Genomic DNA, 18,207 nt, shown 5'->3' with positions numbered 1-18,207 from the left:
ACCACAAGCAGATTGAAAGTGGCATGAAGACACATGATACTATGCAGATTGAGACATTTCACGGACAGTAGGATACAACTGCCTGAAGAGTCAAAGCCCAATATTTTCTTTATCCACTTTGCCAGCTTCACTTGTCCTTCACTACAACAAGCTGATCCAGTAAGCTCACTCATTCCCCTCAACTCTCCCAATCCACTCCCTACAGTTCAGATGTTTTCCCCAAAGAAGTAAAAAGTTTAAGGCACAGGATAGCAGATGCACAGTTAAGGTAGGATCAATGCAACTTAATTTTGTACTGGGTGAGTTGGGAGCTCCTATATACCATGCATTTTGCAAAATCTTGACTCAAAGGCGCTAAAGTGAATTTACACAGTGGTTTTAGGTCTTTCAAGGCATGGATGGGTAAAGAAAATAAAAAAGGCATCAATGTGAAACCTGATAAACTTGTTAGGATCTGCTTTTTGGGGGAGAAGGAGCAGGAGGGGAGGGGAATTTCCCAGAGCAGGTTCCAAAGTGTAAACTTTAACTTGTGATTTTTATTTGAACAGTCAAGATTGTTACCCATCACCGCAAGGTTAGCAATATGAATTAGATTTAATTTTTTTTTTTTTTAAAAACCGGTAAACTGATTTCTCTTTAAAAAAATAAAATCTCTGGTCTTTTAAGGTCACTTCAGCTGCATTTTTAAAGTGGCTTTTTTTCTGGAATGATGGAAGTTGAAACCCAAGTGTTCAGCCTTTTAAGGTCAAGGCTGAACCCAAGAGGTTTTAAGTCAAGTCCATTTTGTCTCACGCCTTCCAAAGCATTAAATGGTGGACTTCGAGAAGGACACACGCAGGTGATGATTCTCACCCAGGTCATGATTATGGAGGTCAATGAGTGATTGAATGGCTTCTTCCACAGAGCCCATCTGGATCAGAGCCATTTTACGGTCCTTCCTGACAAGACAGAAGTTTAAGTCACATGCAGTACGACCATGAGCAGAGTTTGCCTAACTCAATGCAAGTTTTCTTACCTAGCACTCAACAAGGCCAGCAGAAAATTAACTACCCAGGTAATTGCAATACACTTTCTTCTTATATGGAAGAGCATATCTACATGATAAATATGCATAGCCAAACTTCTCACAGTTACCTTGGTTTTCTTCATCAACTCATCATACTCACCATGCACTCAATCCAGGGTTAATCTGGAATTCTTTATTCCAGAGTCAAATGCTACAATAGGGATGATTCTGCTCACTTTTCACCTAGCCTGAGCTGGAATTTGATCAGAACTAAGTGCTTCTACCCTTCTCGTACTGAAAAGCCCAGTGTGAGGACCGGACATAAGAGAACACACTTACTGGAAGAATTTGAATCCTTTGACCATCCCACCATTGCTTGAAAATAACATCTTAAGGTCTTCTTCAGTTATTGACGGTCTGAAACACACAGTTTTTCCAGTCAAATGTATGTTGACAGACTGAATTAATCTCCAAAAGCCAATTATCAGAGTCTTTTCTACATTCTCTACCAGTAGCTTCTTGGACTGGTAAGGCTATGAGGAACAACAGGAAGATGGATGGGCAAGCTTTCCTTGGGCTAGCAGCAAAAAGCTGGCCGTATTTACTCTCACACTGCATTTGTGAGCATTTTTATTATCAGCCATGCAGAAACTCTTCATGCGGATACTTACGGAATATTGGACAGATGAAGAGTGGCAGAAGGGGGAAAGATGTTTTGGAAATTTTTGGAGCCTGGTTTCTTGAAACGATGTAGAGGAGAATTTCCATAGTCCTTAGTCAGACCTTGATCTTCCTGTCCCTCACGGGGAAGCTGTACCGTCTGATGCTTAGACAACGTTATACGGATTGGCTTCCCATGAAGCTTCTGACCATTTAAATGACTCATGGCTGCAACAGTTAAAGACAGCACTGACTACAATAGTATTTTACAGTTTTGTTCAGACATTTAAGTCAAAAGCTGGAATTCCATTCTAGTTCTTCCCTGCACAGATGCCACATCCTCCAGGAACTGCACAACAGGCATGGTTACTACGCCTTATTGCATTGTTTACTCTATTTTCCCTCTAGATTATCTTGCACAGAGGAACCATACTTTTCCAGAGCTGTCCCAAATCCATACTACATACGCAGGCAAGCAATTAAGTGCATGGACACATTCAGGTTTTGGGTCTTTTTTTTGAAGAGAAGAAAGTACTGATATTAGAGCTTTAATTACCCATTAGGTCTCTATGCTAACAGTCTGATACTTTTAAGCTTGCTTACCAAGCTGGGCCTGGTTTCCATCAGCCATCTGAACTAGGGCATTCTCTTTCTTATTAAATAAAATCTTCACCCTCTGCACATCACCATAGACTCCTTCAAAAAGCGAGGAAACAAGAATAGTCTTAGGTAGGTGAAAAAATGAAGTCTCATTCAACTTAGTATTAGCTAATCAATCCAACAGCAAAAACATTCATTCACAACCAGAACTGATCTCATTCCAACCGTGGTTACTTATTCTGCTCTAATTAAGGAAAATTCTTATATAGCAGAATAACAATGGAACAATACATTAAAGAAAAGATACTGGGTTTCAGCAAAAAGCAAAAATCTTACTGCCAGAAGACTGGACAATTTAGCATGCTATCACAATTTAAAACTCTTATAAAAAAGACATGCAAAGCAATAAACCATGCATAACTGAACATAAAATAAAGGCAAACTAAATTAAATAGCAAACTAAGTAAACAATGTAAAAATGAAATTATGCATTCAAAAAATGGCAAACTGCAAACTGTACATTTTTGACGTATCAAAAAAGTAATCTCAAATAAATGAAAAACAAGGTAATAAAAAGTGTGAATAATAACATACCGAAAAGAATAAAGAGGCATTGGGGTGTAACTCTCTTTAGAGAACAGCAGAGCAAGGCAGCGGAGGGACAGGGAAGAGGTAAGGAATCGAAGGGGAGAGCGAGGTTGCACAAATCGTCCACAACGAGGAAGGGCAGAGTCCCCGCAGGAAATGGCGAAATTGGTTGATGGATGATGAAGTTTTCAAGATGGTTAATATTGAAGGGCAGGTTGGTTTCCGAAGAGCAGGGTTTTTTTTTTTTTTTGGAAGGGGAATGTTTTTATTTTTTGTTTCAAGCAACAACAGGAAGCAGAAGTACCGTGCAGTCAGTTGGCAAAGAAATTCCGGATCAGGGGAAGAAAAAAAATTCAGGGATGGGGAGAAAAGAAAAAAGTAGCAAAAAACACAGGTCAGTAAATACATAAGGAAATATGTAGTGTTCCATCAGTCAGATTTATAGACTTCTACATACAATAACTTGTTTACAGAAACAGTTAATAGGTTTTGCCTAGTGGAACACAATGATAAAAGAAAAAGACATTTTTACTTAAGATATACAAAGAAGTAAGAGACAGTATCACAACAGAGTGACTTCTACAGGCTTTAATATTGAATTAAATTGCAATGGTACTCCATAAAATTTCACTACAAGTATTTTCTCTGATTACAATAATTTCCAAGAAATGACTCCATGGATCAAGTCAAAAACACAGCTGTATTTGCTGCTTTAGGACCAGTGACTATGGGAAGCAATCCATATTGCAATACTTAGCTGTAACAAAACAAGGAGAGTCCAATTTAGATACCAATCACTGCCTTCAAAGCAAAAGATTATCTCGATGAGCAGCTGTACCACTACAAAAAACCTCAAAGGTCTACTAGAAGAGCTTGCTGCAAAGAAACTTGGTACCTCATTTGCAACAGAAGTCTATTCCCTTCCATATCTCTGTGGCTTGACCTCACCGTGCAGAAACCCAGAACTGCTGTTACTCAGCCAGAAAGGCAGGAAAAGCATCTCTGCTCCCAGTGACAACACTAACTTTGCATGCAGACAAGAGTCTGCATTCAAACTAAAAGCCAATGCAAGGTGAGACACACAGGCTTCTTACACTCATCATGGAAAGGAAAAATGGAGTAATTTCAGTTTCCATTATTCCAATTCAGAAAAAAACTTATATGTTATCATAGAGTAGTCACTCCAGAGAAATACTGTCTCTTAACTAACTGGTTGTGGCACAGGTAAGTTTCTACAACACTGATTATACAGGCAATGGAAAAAGTTTCAGGTCTGTTAGTTCACAGCTTCAGTACAAGTATCAAAGTCTCTCTAGCCCAAAGATAAGCTGGATGGATAGTGAAGAGCTAATAAAAAAATACAAGGCATGAAATAACTGCTCGCTCCTACTTAAACAAGAACCGTGCACACCATTCAGACACTGCTCAGAGCTCTGAACACGTGCAAATTAAACAGAGGTACAGCACAGTCCTTTGTCCTGTCACTGCCATCCAGACAAGGCAAAATCATCCCAAGAAACACACACGTGACAGTATCACACTGGTAGAGAATAACGATGCCAGCTCTTAATGTTTAAGGCTTTTGTTTGAACAGCAAGTCATTGGGACCAAGCCAGAGACGACAGTTCCTGGAATGGCAAGAGAAGTTCCTAGGTAGAAAGAGCAACTTATCCAAACCAACAGCTGTATCAGTCCCTGCCATTATTTCATGCCCTGTAGAAAACGGTAATGACAGATAGAGTAATCTGAAATACTGATTCAATTTGTTCAACTTATCAAGAGTTAAATATTTTGATCATTCATCACATCCAGGCTTCCCCTTTGATGCAAAAGAGGTTTTGTGGTTACTCTGACATCACTAGTGAGTCTTATAGCTTTGCAAAGTAGTATTAACTTGTGTGCACAGTCCAACCAGTTAAAGTGTTTTTCAGCAGAGACTCATCATACTCTACTGCACACACTAGAAGATTCTACACTTTCAATCCAACAAAGAGCCAAAAGCTGACCAAAGAAAAATTCAAGATGCACATATCAAATTCTCTCATGATGCTGTCTTTCATTAAAGAAGATTTTTTTTTTTCAAATATTACTTGCTTTATTTTTAAAGAAACCCAAATAGTTCAACTCACTAAGTTAGGTGGAATTGAAAATGTAAACCGTGAGCTGTTAAGGGGTTTAGCTAAGGAAAAACTTCCAGGAATCTTGGAAAGGGAAAATGTGCAAGCACATGGCAGAGGAAATACTGCACAGGTACAAAGTCAAGCTGGCAGCAGTCCAGACACTACACAGAAAGAGCAAACGTCAGAATGAACTCTCTCTGTAGTTCTGAATTAATGTATTAAAAACTAGAACATGCTAAGGAAAAGAAAGAATGGACATGACTATTCTGTGACCCAGATGACACTATTCCATGGGAATGGCAGGGAGACTCCAAATAAAAGAGGGAGCAAGGGACAGGCATTGTAGTCTTTATGGGACAAGAGCAGGCAGGCAGCATCCTTGGCTTTGAACCAAAGAAGAGCAAGATTATAATTTGAGATGGACTTTCTCATTTCCCTTCAGCAACTAGAGTACTGATCTGCTTTGAGTTTTAGAGTTGGCAGAGCACATCATCTGCTTTTCTAGTTTTGCTGTTTCCTTTAGATACAGTAGGATTTCACTTTCCATGAGTTTCAGCCCAATCTGTGTTCAGAAAGTGAAAGCAGAGGTAACAGGAAGGAGAAAAAAAGTAAAGTTAGGACTCGACTAACCTCAGGATTCAGATTGCTAACCAGCAGAACAGAGTTCCCTGCCCCAGTGAGGCCGGGAATGGCAATCCGTCCTGCTGCAGCCGCTGCAGCTGCTGCTGATGGGATAGCCAAAGGAGCTAGTGCTCCATGAACATTTGGAACTGTCAGGCCTGGAAATTAAAGAATATTAACCAGTAAAGAAAATAACAGCATGTACTCTAGTGTATTTGCTGCACCAGAAGGGAGAACAGCACACCTTCTGTAACATGCAAATAACCATTCAAAACACAGTGACTGTATATTCTAAGACCAACAGGAGCCTCCAATTCTGGTGCTGCAGGAAATGTTTCAATTTCTAGTAGTATTTGCTCTTGCAGTGCCTGGTGCTTAACAGGTGCCTCTCAGCACTACTGTGTTGACTACAATATTTTGCATGTTTCACAAGAAGCAGAATCAGCACAAAGCCTCAGCTCTGTTGGTGAAGGAAAGGTATCACAAACAGTGCATTTTTAAGGGTCTTTCCAACCAGTGCATGCCAAAAACACCTTGTTCTTTAACCATGCATATAACAATCAGATACTGTATGCTACCATCAGCTAACCTCTTCTTGAATGGAGAAACATTAAAATTTTATTTATACACATTTCTAGGTTGCTCACAGTAACAGCTGGCATCTCACTATTAGCCCTCCAAAGGGAAGAGCTTTAGAGTTCAAGAAACAATTGCTAGTTATCAATTAAAATTACTTCTCAAAGTGGCATTGTCTATTTCCCCAACAGGACAGGATATTATCAAAACATTAATGGTTCAACAGTTTGATCTGTGCTTGTTTGTCATAAGCAAGGGAATTCCATCAAGTTACAAGAAAGTCAACATAGTTTGGTACACTATGAAAAACAAAGCAAAAATTTAGTCTAGCACTCCAATGAGTGTATTTAAATACTTAGGGTTTAGGTGCTGATCTCAGACATTTGGCTACTTCTGTAAATAGCAATAATTTGTTATCTGTAATATGAGCTGTAAATGTCACAGTGCAACTGCAACAGTGTATGTAGTCAGGTTCATGTTTAAATACTAGCTTTACTCAAAATATTTAGGAAAAAATGGACAAAGATTCCTTGCTTTTGACCACAAGCAAGTTCCTAACCTCTGCAACCACATGAGGAAATCTGAAATACAGAGGGTTTGATCTCCTCCCCCATCTCCCCCAGTTATTTTAAAATACTGACTTTACTGTCTCTCCCATCCTGCTACTCATGTTTTGTTCTTGCCGCTGGGATATTGCCTAGCCAGACATGCTACCACTGCACACTTGCATTCCTGGTTGAGATTATCTGCTGAAATACCATTCCCTTTCATGCCTAAGTGCCAGTGACTAACCCCAACAAAAACATCGCTACTTAGCTTTAAGACATCAAGATGCTTCAGCAACAGAAAACCTATATAAAATTTCAACTTACGAAATACAGTACCTGCAGCCTGAGGAATTGCAAAAGTAGGAGGAAAGCCAGCTCCCGCATATGGAGAAGCAGAGATTATTCCTGGGGCACCTGGGAAAGATATACAGATTGTACAGACACCCAATAGCAAGATTACTCTAGACTTAGCTGGAATGTCAATATTAGCTGTCCTTCAATATAAGCATTTAGTTAGACACTAAACCCTAACACAAACAGTAAATCAAAAATGCCTTTCAAGAAATAACAGAAACGATACCTCCTCTAATTCTGCTGTTCTGAAACAGCTATTAGAATATAGCTGTTGACCAGAATACAAGCTAGTAGCTCCTGTAACCGTTTCACCACAAGACAGTTTTCAAAGTGTAGGCTATAACACCCCTAATTATCCCCAAGTCCATACTGTAGGCAAAACAGCAGATGGCACTAGAAGTACGGACAGCTGGAAAACCTTAAAACAGTCCTCACCTAAACGGAGAGGAGCTGTCAAAGCAGTAGCATGCACCCACGGCCATATGTTCCTACTAGTATTTTGCACTAGTCTGATTCAGTGGTTCCCAAGTTCTCCTCATTAGTCACACCGTATTCCAAAATTTTGTATGAGCAAATACACCAGGATTACACCTCCTCCCCTTCCTCAACTGACACACGTATCAGTCACATTTGTCCTGCTCCCACTTCAAGAGTTCTCACCAAAAGCAGCTGCCATGGTCTGATCAAGAGAGGGCTGGTTATCCCCAGAAGGTAGGTCTGGTCGTGTATAATCTCTGCTCTTATCGTTATTGTATTTTACATTGAGACTCGTGAGCTTTGAGAAATCTATGCGCAGCGTACAACAGGCATTGTAGATATTCTGTCCATCTAAAGACTGCAAGGAAACAAACCATTCTTCATCCAAGATGCATTTATACTAAGATCACAGCAGCAAGTCTCTGAAGAGAGAAGATGCTGCATCACCCCAGGTACCAGTGTGTATCTTCTGATGGAGCAGGTATCTTGCTTTGTGTGGAAAAAGCACTGCTTCATTTTATCCCCTTCAGCATTCACCCACGTTAGCAGTACTGCTCTTGGTGGGGAAACTCCCTCCCACTCACACATGTGATCTACCATTAGGGCAATGTTTGCATAAACCTACTACGACCACCAAATACTCCAAAATGCTCATTTCTAACATTGATCCTAGATTAATAAAAGCAAGCCTAAAAGTTAAAATAATTCAGGTGTTTAAGCACTGCAAGCATACTACTCACCAGTTTGGCGTGCTGAGCACTCACTGGGTCAGCATATTGTAACAGGGCCTGAAACTGGTTGTTCTTCGTGAATGTAATTATTTTCAAGACTGTACCAAATTTGGAAAAAATCTGCAAGATAGTATTTGCATACCTTGTTATCTCATTTCCAATAAGTTAATTTCATATTGATCTCCATTATTAGAAGCAGAAACAAAAGTTATCCTTTCACCTTGCTAGCCTTCCAACTTAAAAAATTAAGGTTTTAGACTGTATCGTGGGAGTTGTTTATCTAACCTGATGCCATGATGCAAGTTAAAACATCAGGGTGACGGAACTGCCCCCTTAATAACGTCTACTTGTTCTGAATTCTTACACAGGAAGATTCACATACACCTTCACAAACTGGAACTTTTCCAAGAATTTCAGGGATTCTTAAATGCAGTCAAGCTTGCATTTTAAACATGAAGATAAAGTTAAGCAACCACAGCAGAAACTTTCCAAACAGGCTACTGCCTAAATGACTCCTGGACACAGCATTTGTTTCCCCCTACCCTCACACAAGGGCATGTAGCAGCTACTTCTGCTAAACCCTAAACAGAACTTGAAGAGCTGTCTTGAAAACATAAATATTTGTCCCTTGCACTGTACCAGACTGTAATCCAATTAAAAAGGACCAGCAATCAAGTCCCTGGAAATTAAAGTCTGGCCAGACTGGGGCCAAAAATAGGAAGAATTTTGTGTAGGTGTCAGGGTGTCCAGAAAGTAGACATTTGACAGCTATGTTCAGAACTTGAATTATAGATATTAAAAAAACCCACAAGTTGTTAGAACAGACATTGCAAATACAACAATTCACTATTTGTTGCTACCCCTTCCTCCAGGACAACCTTCAAGAAGTTGTGGTGACATGTTTTACCTGATGCAGAACATCTAGAGTGACAGGATAGAAGAGATTCTCAACAATGATCCTCAGGACAGGGCTCTGGCCAGCCATCGCCATTCCTGCATCTACTGCTGCAGCAGAGGCTGACAGCGCTAGGTTTCCAGACTGAACAGAATTCACTGCTTGCAAAGCTGCTTGGGCACGCTGCAGAACCAAACACTCTGTTAGACCAACATTACTGCTTCCTGCTTACAAAAATACACATCCAGCTTTTCTTGAGCTTCCTATCAGCAAACTGCTAGCAGAACTCAACAGTTAGCAGAACAACAGACAGCAATTTACTGTTCCTAGGGCTGGAGATGCAATGACTTTAGCATGTTTTAAATATGAACAATATAGGCCACCCCAACCAGTAAGAGCAATGCAAAAATACATAAAATATGAAATACTTATGCTTCTGCCAGAACCTTGCTCAGCATCTACTGATGCAGCAAAATTATTCCATTGTTCAGAAAAAAGGAAAAACTAGGCTCTTCTGGGGTAAAACGCTATCTCCAGAATACTATAGAAGCTGACAAGACTGAAAGATTAATGCACATCTGTGATAGGGATCCAGGAGTGAAAACTGACTTGGAGTTTTCCTGCAGTCCCTCTCACGCATATAACATTCACTGTTGTGCCTCAGATTCTGGCTTTGTTAGATGTACCAAATAGCAGCATTTCATCTGCACGGCATTAGATGCCCTGATCCTGACGAAAGTCAGCCTGAAAAGTGAGAGGAGGCAAACTGAAGGTACTCGGCAGCCACCCCTGATAAGGGGGCACAAGTAACTTGAACTTCTTTCCAGCATTCCTGTCCTGAAAGACTGCCAAGAGCAGTTGAGCTGAAAAAGGGAACTTTTTACCCTATGCAGAACATACCTTGCACAGAAATTCTAGACAGCCCAAAGCCTTAAGAACTACTGCGTTCAAGTGCTGCCTACCTCAAAGCTAGTACTTACCAGCTGCAGACACAAGTTTTGCCCCATCAGCACTTCATGCTATACAAATCTTTCAAGTATTAGAAACAAACATCCTAAAGGACTAGACATTAATCAAGTCTTTAGACAGGTATTCAGTTACTGTTTCTAAAGAATGCTAAAGCACCAATTCTCATGACCTCATTCCCTATGCATTTTCTTCCCAGTTTTAGCAGCTCATTTAACAGTCTCTGAGACTTTGGATAAAAGCTATTACAGGAGTTCCTTATTCCATAAGCTAGAACCTCCACTTTGATAGATAAAACAAATCTCAAAACCATGCCAGGCCCACACCAGCAGCAGGAATCAAAACAGTAGCAAAGAACTGTCTGTCCCTCCCACCAGTATGACAATGGAAAGAACAAAAACTAACTGCTTGGTTTGGAGAGTTGTCTGTCTTAAGCTCCTTGTGGTTGGAGAACTGAATATAGATGGGCTGGCTTCGAAGGACTGGAGTGACGGTGGTGTAGTAGTTTACCATGGTGTTGGCTGCCTCCTCCGTATTCATTTCTATGAAAGCCTGTGCAGAAGTCAAATCCAACACTGACATATTACCAAAGTGGCTCACGCTAGGAGACAGCATTAATACGTACAGCATCACACGACTGATAACCTTAGGAGGAACTTCCCATTGAGTTTTAACTATATTTCATTTTCACAACTGCAGTTACATGCAAGTTTTTTTGTACACAGAACTGTTTAAGAACCAACTGTATGTAGAACAAATGAGGATCTTCACTGTCCAGACTGACTTAATGTATGCAATGTTTCAGTCTCATCCTAAGATCTCCATGCTACATATATTTATGAAACTGGCAGTGACAGAAGTGTCTGCAAGAACAGAAGAATACAGCAATAATCCAAACTCCTAATACTTATCATATTAAGCAACTTTCCATACTTCTCTACAGAGCAGTAAGCCCACTCACTGTTCCATACCTTTATGGTCTTCTCTATTTCAAAACAAAACCATAAGGGATTGTAAGCAAGTAATTATATTAAGTACTTGCATATAATCACACCACGCAATATATCAGAGGCACATTTTCATAATTAAGATTAAAGACATAGTATTTTAAGCGATGATTAAAGTTGACTTGTTTTTTCACTCCTTAATTTCTAAGACAATTTCAGTTACCAAATTAGTGCACACCTTCTGCATTACCCAAGAGTGTTTTAGCTTTACCCAGCTAATTTATTGTACCTGTAAAGGTGTCCTTAATATGCAAAGTTACACTGGTGGTTACTCAACTGTCAAGCCAGCTTGAGTGAAAAAGGCCAACTCATGTCACTGCTGTCCAAATAACTTACCTGGTCTGTAATTTAAAAACCAGGTATAATGCTAATTATAAGTGACAACCTCTAATTATGGACTTAGCTACTTGTACAATCTGAAAATAGTATTTTCTACAGCTCATGAGATAATCATGGAAAAGTAAAATAATAGTATGCAGAAGTTACTGACTCCTAATACATGACAGTTGTTTAAACAACTTGGATCTGGTTTACCGATGACAAACTCATCAAGCCTTTGACATAATCCCTGCTTGCAATTACAGAGACAATACCTGATTTTTTCCTTTCAACATTAGAAGATTGGTGACCTTGCCAAAAGGTAAGCCCAAAGAAATGACCTCTGCCTCCGTGACGTCACTGGGGAGTTTACGGACGTGGATTACTCGGGATGGGACCCCAGCACTTCTACTATCGCCTTTGAATTTTTTGCTGTCATTTCCATTAGCTGTAAAAAGCAAGAATTACTGCTTGTTAAGAGTGGGTTTGAAAGAATATGCACACACTTACAACTTCTGACATACCGTTTGTGCTCCTCATCCAGTTATTACTCTCTATTACAGAGAAATTCCATAGTCTAATTTAACTAGAGTCTGAAGACACATGGTTTTACTCATTTTTTTTTTTCCCCAAGTTGCATGATGCAAGTGACGTAGCCGAATGCCACTGCAATGGAATCAACTCTCCAGTGGCCATTTCACAGCTTGTTTACAGTACACACCCACCCACATTTCTACTTTGTGTAGGTCTGAGCCACTAATTCTAGATTGCTGCTTTATTCCTTTTCACTTTGACTGGTATTCTTGGCAATGAAGCCGTTTGAAGGGGACATCTTAAAGCAAGTGATATGAAACCAAATATGAACCAAAACATAATTTCAGATCAGCTGGATTATACATATGGCAAAGACTGTCTGCAGCTCACCACCACAGACATGAGCTGATACAGTCTGGCAGGGAGGCCACAGGCAGAACATGAAGGGACTCTAAAGACAATGGTAGCTCAAAGTAAGACAGTTCAAGGCAGTGACAAGCACAGAGGGCAAAATTCTGGACTCAGCACCCAAGGATACTGTCTTGGGTGGGATTACTAACCTCTAGATGGTGTAAGACTCCCGAATAGCAGCAAATTACCACAGACAGCCAAAATAAGCCTGCATGAAATACAACTGTGCTTTAAGTATAACAGCTTACAGCAAAACACAATACACTAATTCTGTAAAGTCATTTTAGCAACTGCCCTGAAAAAAATTTTATTCAGTCTAATAACAACCTTTTAATGGTATAGGGCAGAAGTTTATTATTATTCAGCACTGCCCTACAAAAGGCCTAATAAGTACTAAAAATGAAGAGATTTAAAAATTAAGACTAAGTGGGGAAGAAACAGACCTGCTCACCGTATTTGCAATGCTTATCAATTATTGCTATTCTTTTTTATAGGCAATATTACCTGCAGAAGAAGAGTTGCTGCTCATGATAAAGGGTCCGTTAGTAACACAAGCAGAGAAAAGCTCGTCAGATCCCCGCTGGAAAAGAAAAGACGAAAGGTAAACTGACAGCATTTTTACTGAATTCTATTCAGGTACTCCTAAAGCAAAATAATTGAGATTGTAGAGAAGCTGAACAGAAGTGTATGTGAAAATATACTGACAGTGGGCAGTGAACCTCACCATCATAAATTAAGCATAAATAAGATCCAATTTAGTAATTGAGTAGCACTATCCAGTATCTCTTTTCAGCTAAGCATTAGGAATCTTAGGAGATGAAGCCTTGCTGAACTGTCTGAAGCCACTAAATGCAGTGTTGTGCACTGATATTAACATTTTCCTATTATACCTAACAAAATAGATTTCTAACTACTCGTATCAGAAAAGATTTTTATTCCTTTAGGTTAAGCTAGAACAATACTGCAGTTCATCAGGAATAGCAAAACAGACAGGCCTCCAGGCATTCATCAAGAGGACAGAGATTATTTTACTGTGGGTTACCAGGAGTAAGGAAGTCTTAGGCAAAAGACAAGTTGCTGGCCAAAACTGTTAGTGTATGAATTGGCAATTATGAACCAAAGATGTGTATTTTCCCGTTACAAGAAGAAGATGCAACTTGCAGAAATTGAGACCCGAAAGAAATGGACCTCTTCCTCTCCCTAGCCCATAAAGGGCAGATCAGGAAAGTAAAGCTACTAGCAAAAAGCTACTTTTCAAATTTTACACCAGAAATAGGTCCACATATAATAATTTAGATTCCAGTACAAAATAACCTGAGCACCTGTCAGTTGTTTTCTAGCCGCAATGCCCAGAACACCAGCAACATCCTCTAGGACAACAGTACCATAAAGTCTCAGTAAGCACATTTAAGTCAAAAGATAAGATGAGCATTCTGAAGCAGAGAAACCCAAGTACCACAGGTACAAAATCTTTGTAATGTCATCCTCTACTGCCTTTCAAACTAGTTGTTGTTCTACATTAAAGTCAACATGGCTACTTGCAAAACAAAAAGCTGCGAGTAGCACAGCATATCCTAACATCTCGATTTTATGATTTTTTTCTTATTGCAGCACTGTAGCGGCTGTCATACACTAACAATTTGGGCCACTGTAAGGCTTTATGGAGGAAGAAAACATTTGACAAAAAATTCTAAAACTAATTCTTACTAGAATTAGACTACCTAAACAAACTGGTATTGCAGAATTACGGAAGTGTCTTTATTCTAGGCTTTTTAGTAGCTGTAGGTATAATTCCATCTATTTGCACAAAGCTACTGAATGGCAGGAGCCTGGCACTTCTCTGTTCCCTGCAAATATAGATTAAAAAATATCTATGAAACATTACTGTATGCAATGTCTATGTTTCAATTCATTACAGCGTTCCCTGTAAAGTCACCCAAATTACCTGAACTGTCCAAGACTACTGTAACCCAAGTAGGAGGAATGCAGAACACTACTAAAACAAAAGCAAAAAAGGCTACAAATTACTTAGCACAATCTATACTTATATACATAATACAGCTTAAAATCAGTATGGCTTAATTTCAAACAAATTACATAGAAGACCTCAAATCCCACTGTAAACCGTGAGCAAACATGATAATATACATCTAACACGTAAAAGCACTTTCTCAAAGTTTTCTACATTACTCTTACACAGAAATGCCGCACTAAAAGGCTTTCATCAACAGAAAAAAGAACAAAGCTCATCCCTGCCTTGGCTAACTCCCACCCAACTCAATGGAAACATACCCTGCTTCACACTGTGGCTACCAGAAACTCTACCTTCCACCATGCCCTATATCTGGTGGCACCTGCAGAAACAGTATCTGCATGACAACAAAAGCTCTCTGCTTATTTCCCTCGCAAACAGGTTGGAAAAGTAGGTCACACGAGAGCCCGAGAACACCGAATTACAGGCATAGGTTTTGGTTTTTTCTTTCCCCCTCAAATCTTGAATTTCTTGTTTGACTACTCACTGCTACCTCTTCAAAGACAGGCTCAAGGACTTTGATGTCCTGAATATGAGAAATTAGGCCAGGTTCCAAAACCACGGTTTATGTGCTGCTGCTGGTCACCTGCAAGTGCTGACCAGGTTCCACAAAGGCTATGGGCACCCAGCAAGGTCTCTTTCTAACTGGGTGCAGTAATTGGGAATAGGCCTTAACAGCTGTTCTAATTAGCACTTGGATTCCTGAGTACAGTGAGAGGCAAGCTAGTCTGGGAGGCTATTAGACTGTGATCCCACCCTTTTGATGACTCAAATTAATGCACAATTCCAAGGCTAAAAAAATCCACCAGCTTACTGCAAAAGCACTCTTGTGCCTGAACTACTGCAAACACTACAGGTACAGCTTTACTTTCTGTGGCCTCGGATACAACTGGCAGCTATTTACAAGAACCACACACCAGCAAACGAAAGCCCTACCAATGCAGGTGAGTTTATTGGCCTCAAAACCCTTCGAATCAGGCACTAATGGGCCTTGAACTTTAAAAAAAATGCTCTTAAATAACAACTTGTAACAGAACTCCAATACCCCCAGCATGAATCAATGTGCCTGTGCAAGTATTGCTCAGGCAGCCCTTGCAATCCATCATGGAAACACCAGGAGAACAAGCCACATATTTGGCTCTCATATGGAGGCAACACTAGGAAACTATAAACTGGAAAAACAAACATTTATACCATTATGGAAAGAATTTAAATTCCCTGAATTTAACTTTCCTAATGGCTTGTTTAAAATAAACATTTTCTCGCATATTTGAAAATTTACTTGCAGGGCACTTTGACAAGGAATGTTCATTGCTGCTGGTTTCCACATGTCGATGTTTCTTTAATGAAAGAGCAATTTCGAATCCACTCCCCTCTTATCTTGGAGACAGTCTACACTGCCTGCTGTGACCAGAGCCAGGAGGCAGAGGGGGATGATTGTTCGACATCAAAAGAAGCAGCAGTCAATTTGTAAGCTTCCCAGCTGGAAGTACATGCAAAGGAAGAGGGAAGACGGCAGCAGTTGGAAAACTATAATTACTCCAAGGTCTTTTCTCTACACAAGAAGTTTACAGACAGTACATACATAGTACTGCACAGTTATACCAAAATTATTCTACAGACTTCCTTTGAAAGAATGGCTTTAAAGTACAAACTTAAGAGGAGCATACCCAGGAGTTACAGCGGTTACACAGTGCTGCCATCCTCACGGGGTACACACCAGGGCTGGCAAGCTTCCTCCAACAGAAGGAAGTTGCATTGACTATGACTTTTCATCAGTGTTTCTTCTCCAACAGGAGCTCATCTCAGATAACCACAAGAAATCTCTATTGACAGTTGCTTTTTGGAATGACCTAACCTGAGGCAAACAGGAAACAAGCACTCTTATTAATCTGCACTCAGTGCTGGAAACTTCAGCAGGGGCCTGTATCTATCGCCTGTCCTTACACTTGCAGTGATTGCCATAATCTCTTTCCAGACCCTAATGTCTTTTCTTCCTGTACATGTTATAAGCTGTGAATAAGCTTTAAAACCACATTACGAATTCAAATGCTCCATAAGAAGTATCCTAATTCAGTAAAGCCAGAGGAACCAAAGCATTGTTTTAAAAGGTTTAAGAAAGCTTCTCACCAACAATGTATCCATTGGGTATTTTGAATTATATCAGAAGCAACAGGACAAAAAGTATTGATTCTGAAATATTGTATTATTTTGTTTAAAACTATGCAAATCCAGGGAGAAGGTGAGCAAATGGCTGTGTGGGTGCTTGATTGCCTGCCAGTATCTACCCTCAGCACTACTTTTCTACCTTTTTTTATTCTCTGACTACCATAGGGAGGCCCAGCTGTGCAGTGCTTCATTCAAAACACAGTTCTTCAGATTCTGAAGTTCACATCCCTGCTCACAAGAGGCACTAATTTATGCTGACATTTCTGTTTAGCTAGTTCTTTTGCAGCTGGTATTTTTATGACAAGATTAACAGAAGCAACAGTGTGCTAACAGTAACACTGCTCTACAAAAGTGTCTTCATTTGAAGTAACAGATCTCTTCTTCCTCTTTATAGAAAACAAATACCGCTTTTGAGGTTGCACTGCCAAATCTTACCTAGACCACGGTAAGGCTGTTTCTACCACCAAAATCACCAGTCAGCACACATACTAGTGCCAGGTAAAACACTGCCTGGGAGCGTTTCTATGACAGCAGCCTCCTTTTGTCTGCAACACTCGTGGCTACAAAGGTCTATTGCTCAACCTGCATTAATTTAATAAAGCACCCATGCTCTGTGTAGTCTTGCTGTCAATACTTCTTTCGTTCCCCTTTCTGACTTAGAGAAAGGAAGTCTGCCATAGGGTAGAATTCTAATATTCCGTATTTTTCAAAGCTATCTTTTTGACCACCCCCCAAACTCTAAGCCTTTTTGTGCTTTAAAGTTTTAACAAATAAGTTCTAAGAATTTTCAATTAGCCTAGGCTTTCACAGCTTAAAAGGCAACTGCTGATTCATATTAAAATGGTAAATTGTCTCATTTTTACTCAGATTTTACCTGAGCTTTACCATAGTTTGGAGTGAAGCCAGAGATTATATCTGCTTCTACCAGCATACCTAGAAGTACTACAGAAATTCTCAGCTGCCCTACCTAATCCTTTTAAGATCCAATATTTTATTTTAAATCAATTACAATAAGCCAACTGCACTCTGCCTGGGCTAGAAACAAACTACATGACCATAAAAATATGAGTTTCAAGACAAACAGGTGATATTACATGGTAGCAATCAACTTTCAGAACACAACAAGTGTTACAGGCAGAAAACAAAATTAAAGCAATGGCAAAAAGACTGGGCATATGGGAAGGAAGAGGACAATGACTAGAAAGGCCAGCAAGCTACAGGCTAGCCAAGTCCAAGATCTACAAAAAAACTTTCTCTCCCTGGCTCACTGAGAAAATCCTACATACCAGCAGCATTCTTTGCCTTTGGATGTGGAACATCTTACACTGCTCTAACAATTTTTAAACGGACTGAGGATAGCAGTATCCCTACTCATTATGAGGGAAAAGAAAGATGCAGGAGGCATACAGGTCATCAGCTAACAGGCACTTACAAAAAGCAAAGCAGGTAACACAGCTACAGCTGGAAACCCTCCCTCAAAGTAAACCAAGAAAAACATCTGTACTGTTAGAAGTCCTTCGTCTGCTTTTCTTAAATTCAGCTAAAAAAGCCTTCTGGTCAGCAGTCCTGTAACTCTACCTGGCCAGAGCACGCA

General features: G+C 39.9%; 1 protein-coding gene across 1 annotated transcript in view; it reads right to left on the bottom strand.

The window, feature by feature from the left end:
• Nucleotides 1-694: 694 nt before the first annotated feature.
• PTBP1 (polypyrimidine tract binding protein 1) overlaps nt 695-18,207 on the bottom strand; it is a 24,194-nt gene continuing 6,681 nt past the window's right edge. The window contains exons 2-14 of the mRNA XM_010281751.1: nt 12,917-12,992; nt 11,743-11,915; nt 10,548-10,694; nt 9,189-9,359; nt 8,291-8,401; nt 7,734-7,908; nt 7,056-7,133; nt 5,605-5,753; nt 2,861-2,894; nt 2,270-2,362; nt 1,678-1,894; nt 1,346-1,423; nt 695-938 (exon numbers count right to left, since the gene is read on the bottom strand). Coding sequence (XP_010280053.1) covers nt 806-938; nt 1,346-1,423; nt 1,678-1,894; nt 2,270-2,362; nt 2,861-2,894; nt 5,605-5,753; nt 7,056-7,133; nt 7,734-7,908; nt 8,291-8,401; nt 9,189-9,359; nt 10,548-10,694; nt 11,743-11,915; nt 12,917-12,941 — 1,584 coding nt within the window. The 5' untranslated portion in view covers nt 12,942-12,992 and the 3' untranslated portion in view covers nt 695-805. The remainder of the gene's footprint in view (nt 939-1,345; nt 1,424-1,677; nt 1,895-2,269; nt 2,363-2,860; nt 2,895-5,604; nt 5,754-7,055; nt 7,134-7,733; nt 7,909-8,290; nt 8,402-9,188; nt 9,360-10,547; nt 10,695-11,742; nt 11,916-12,916; nt 12,993-18,207) is intronic.

The sequence above is a fragment of the Phaethon lepturus genome, unplaced genomic scaffold (assembly GCF_000687285.1).
Source record: "Phaethon lepturus isolate BGI_N335 unplaced genomic scaffold, ASM68728v1 scaffold56402, whole genome shotgun sequence".
NCBI classification, from domain to species: Eukaryota; Metazoa; Chordata; class Aves; order Phaethontiformes; family Phaethontidae; genus Phaethon; species Phaethon lepturus.
Note: the sequence above shows the minus strand (reverse complement) of the source record. Positions and strands in the feature narration are given on the sequence as shown.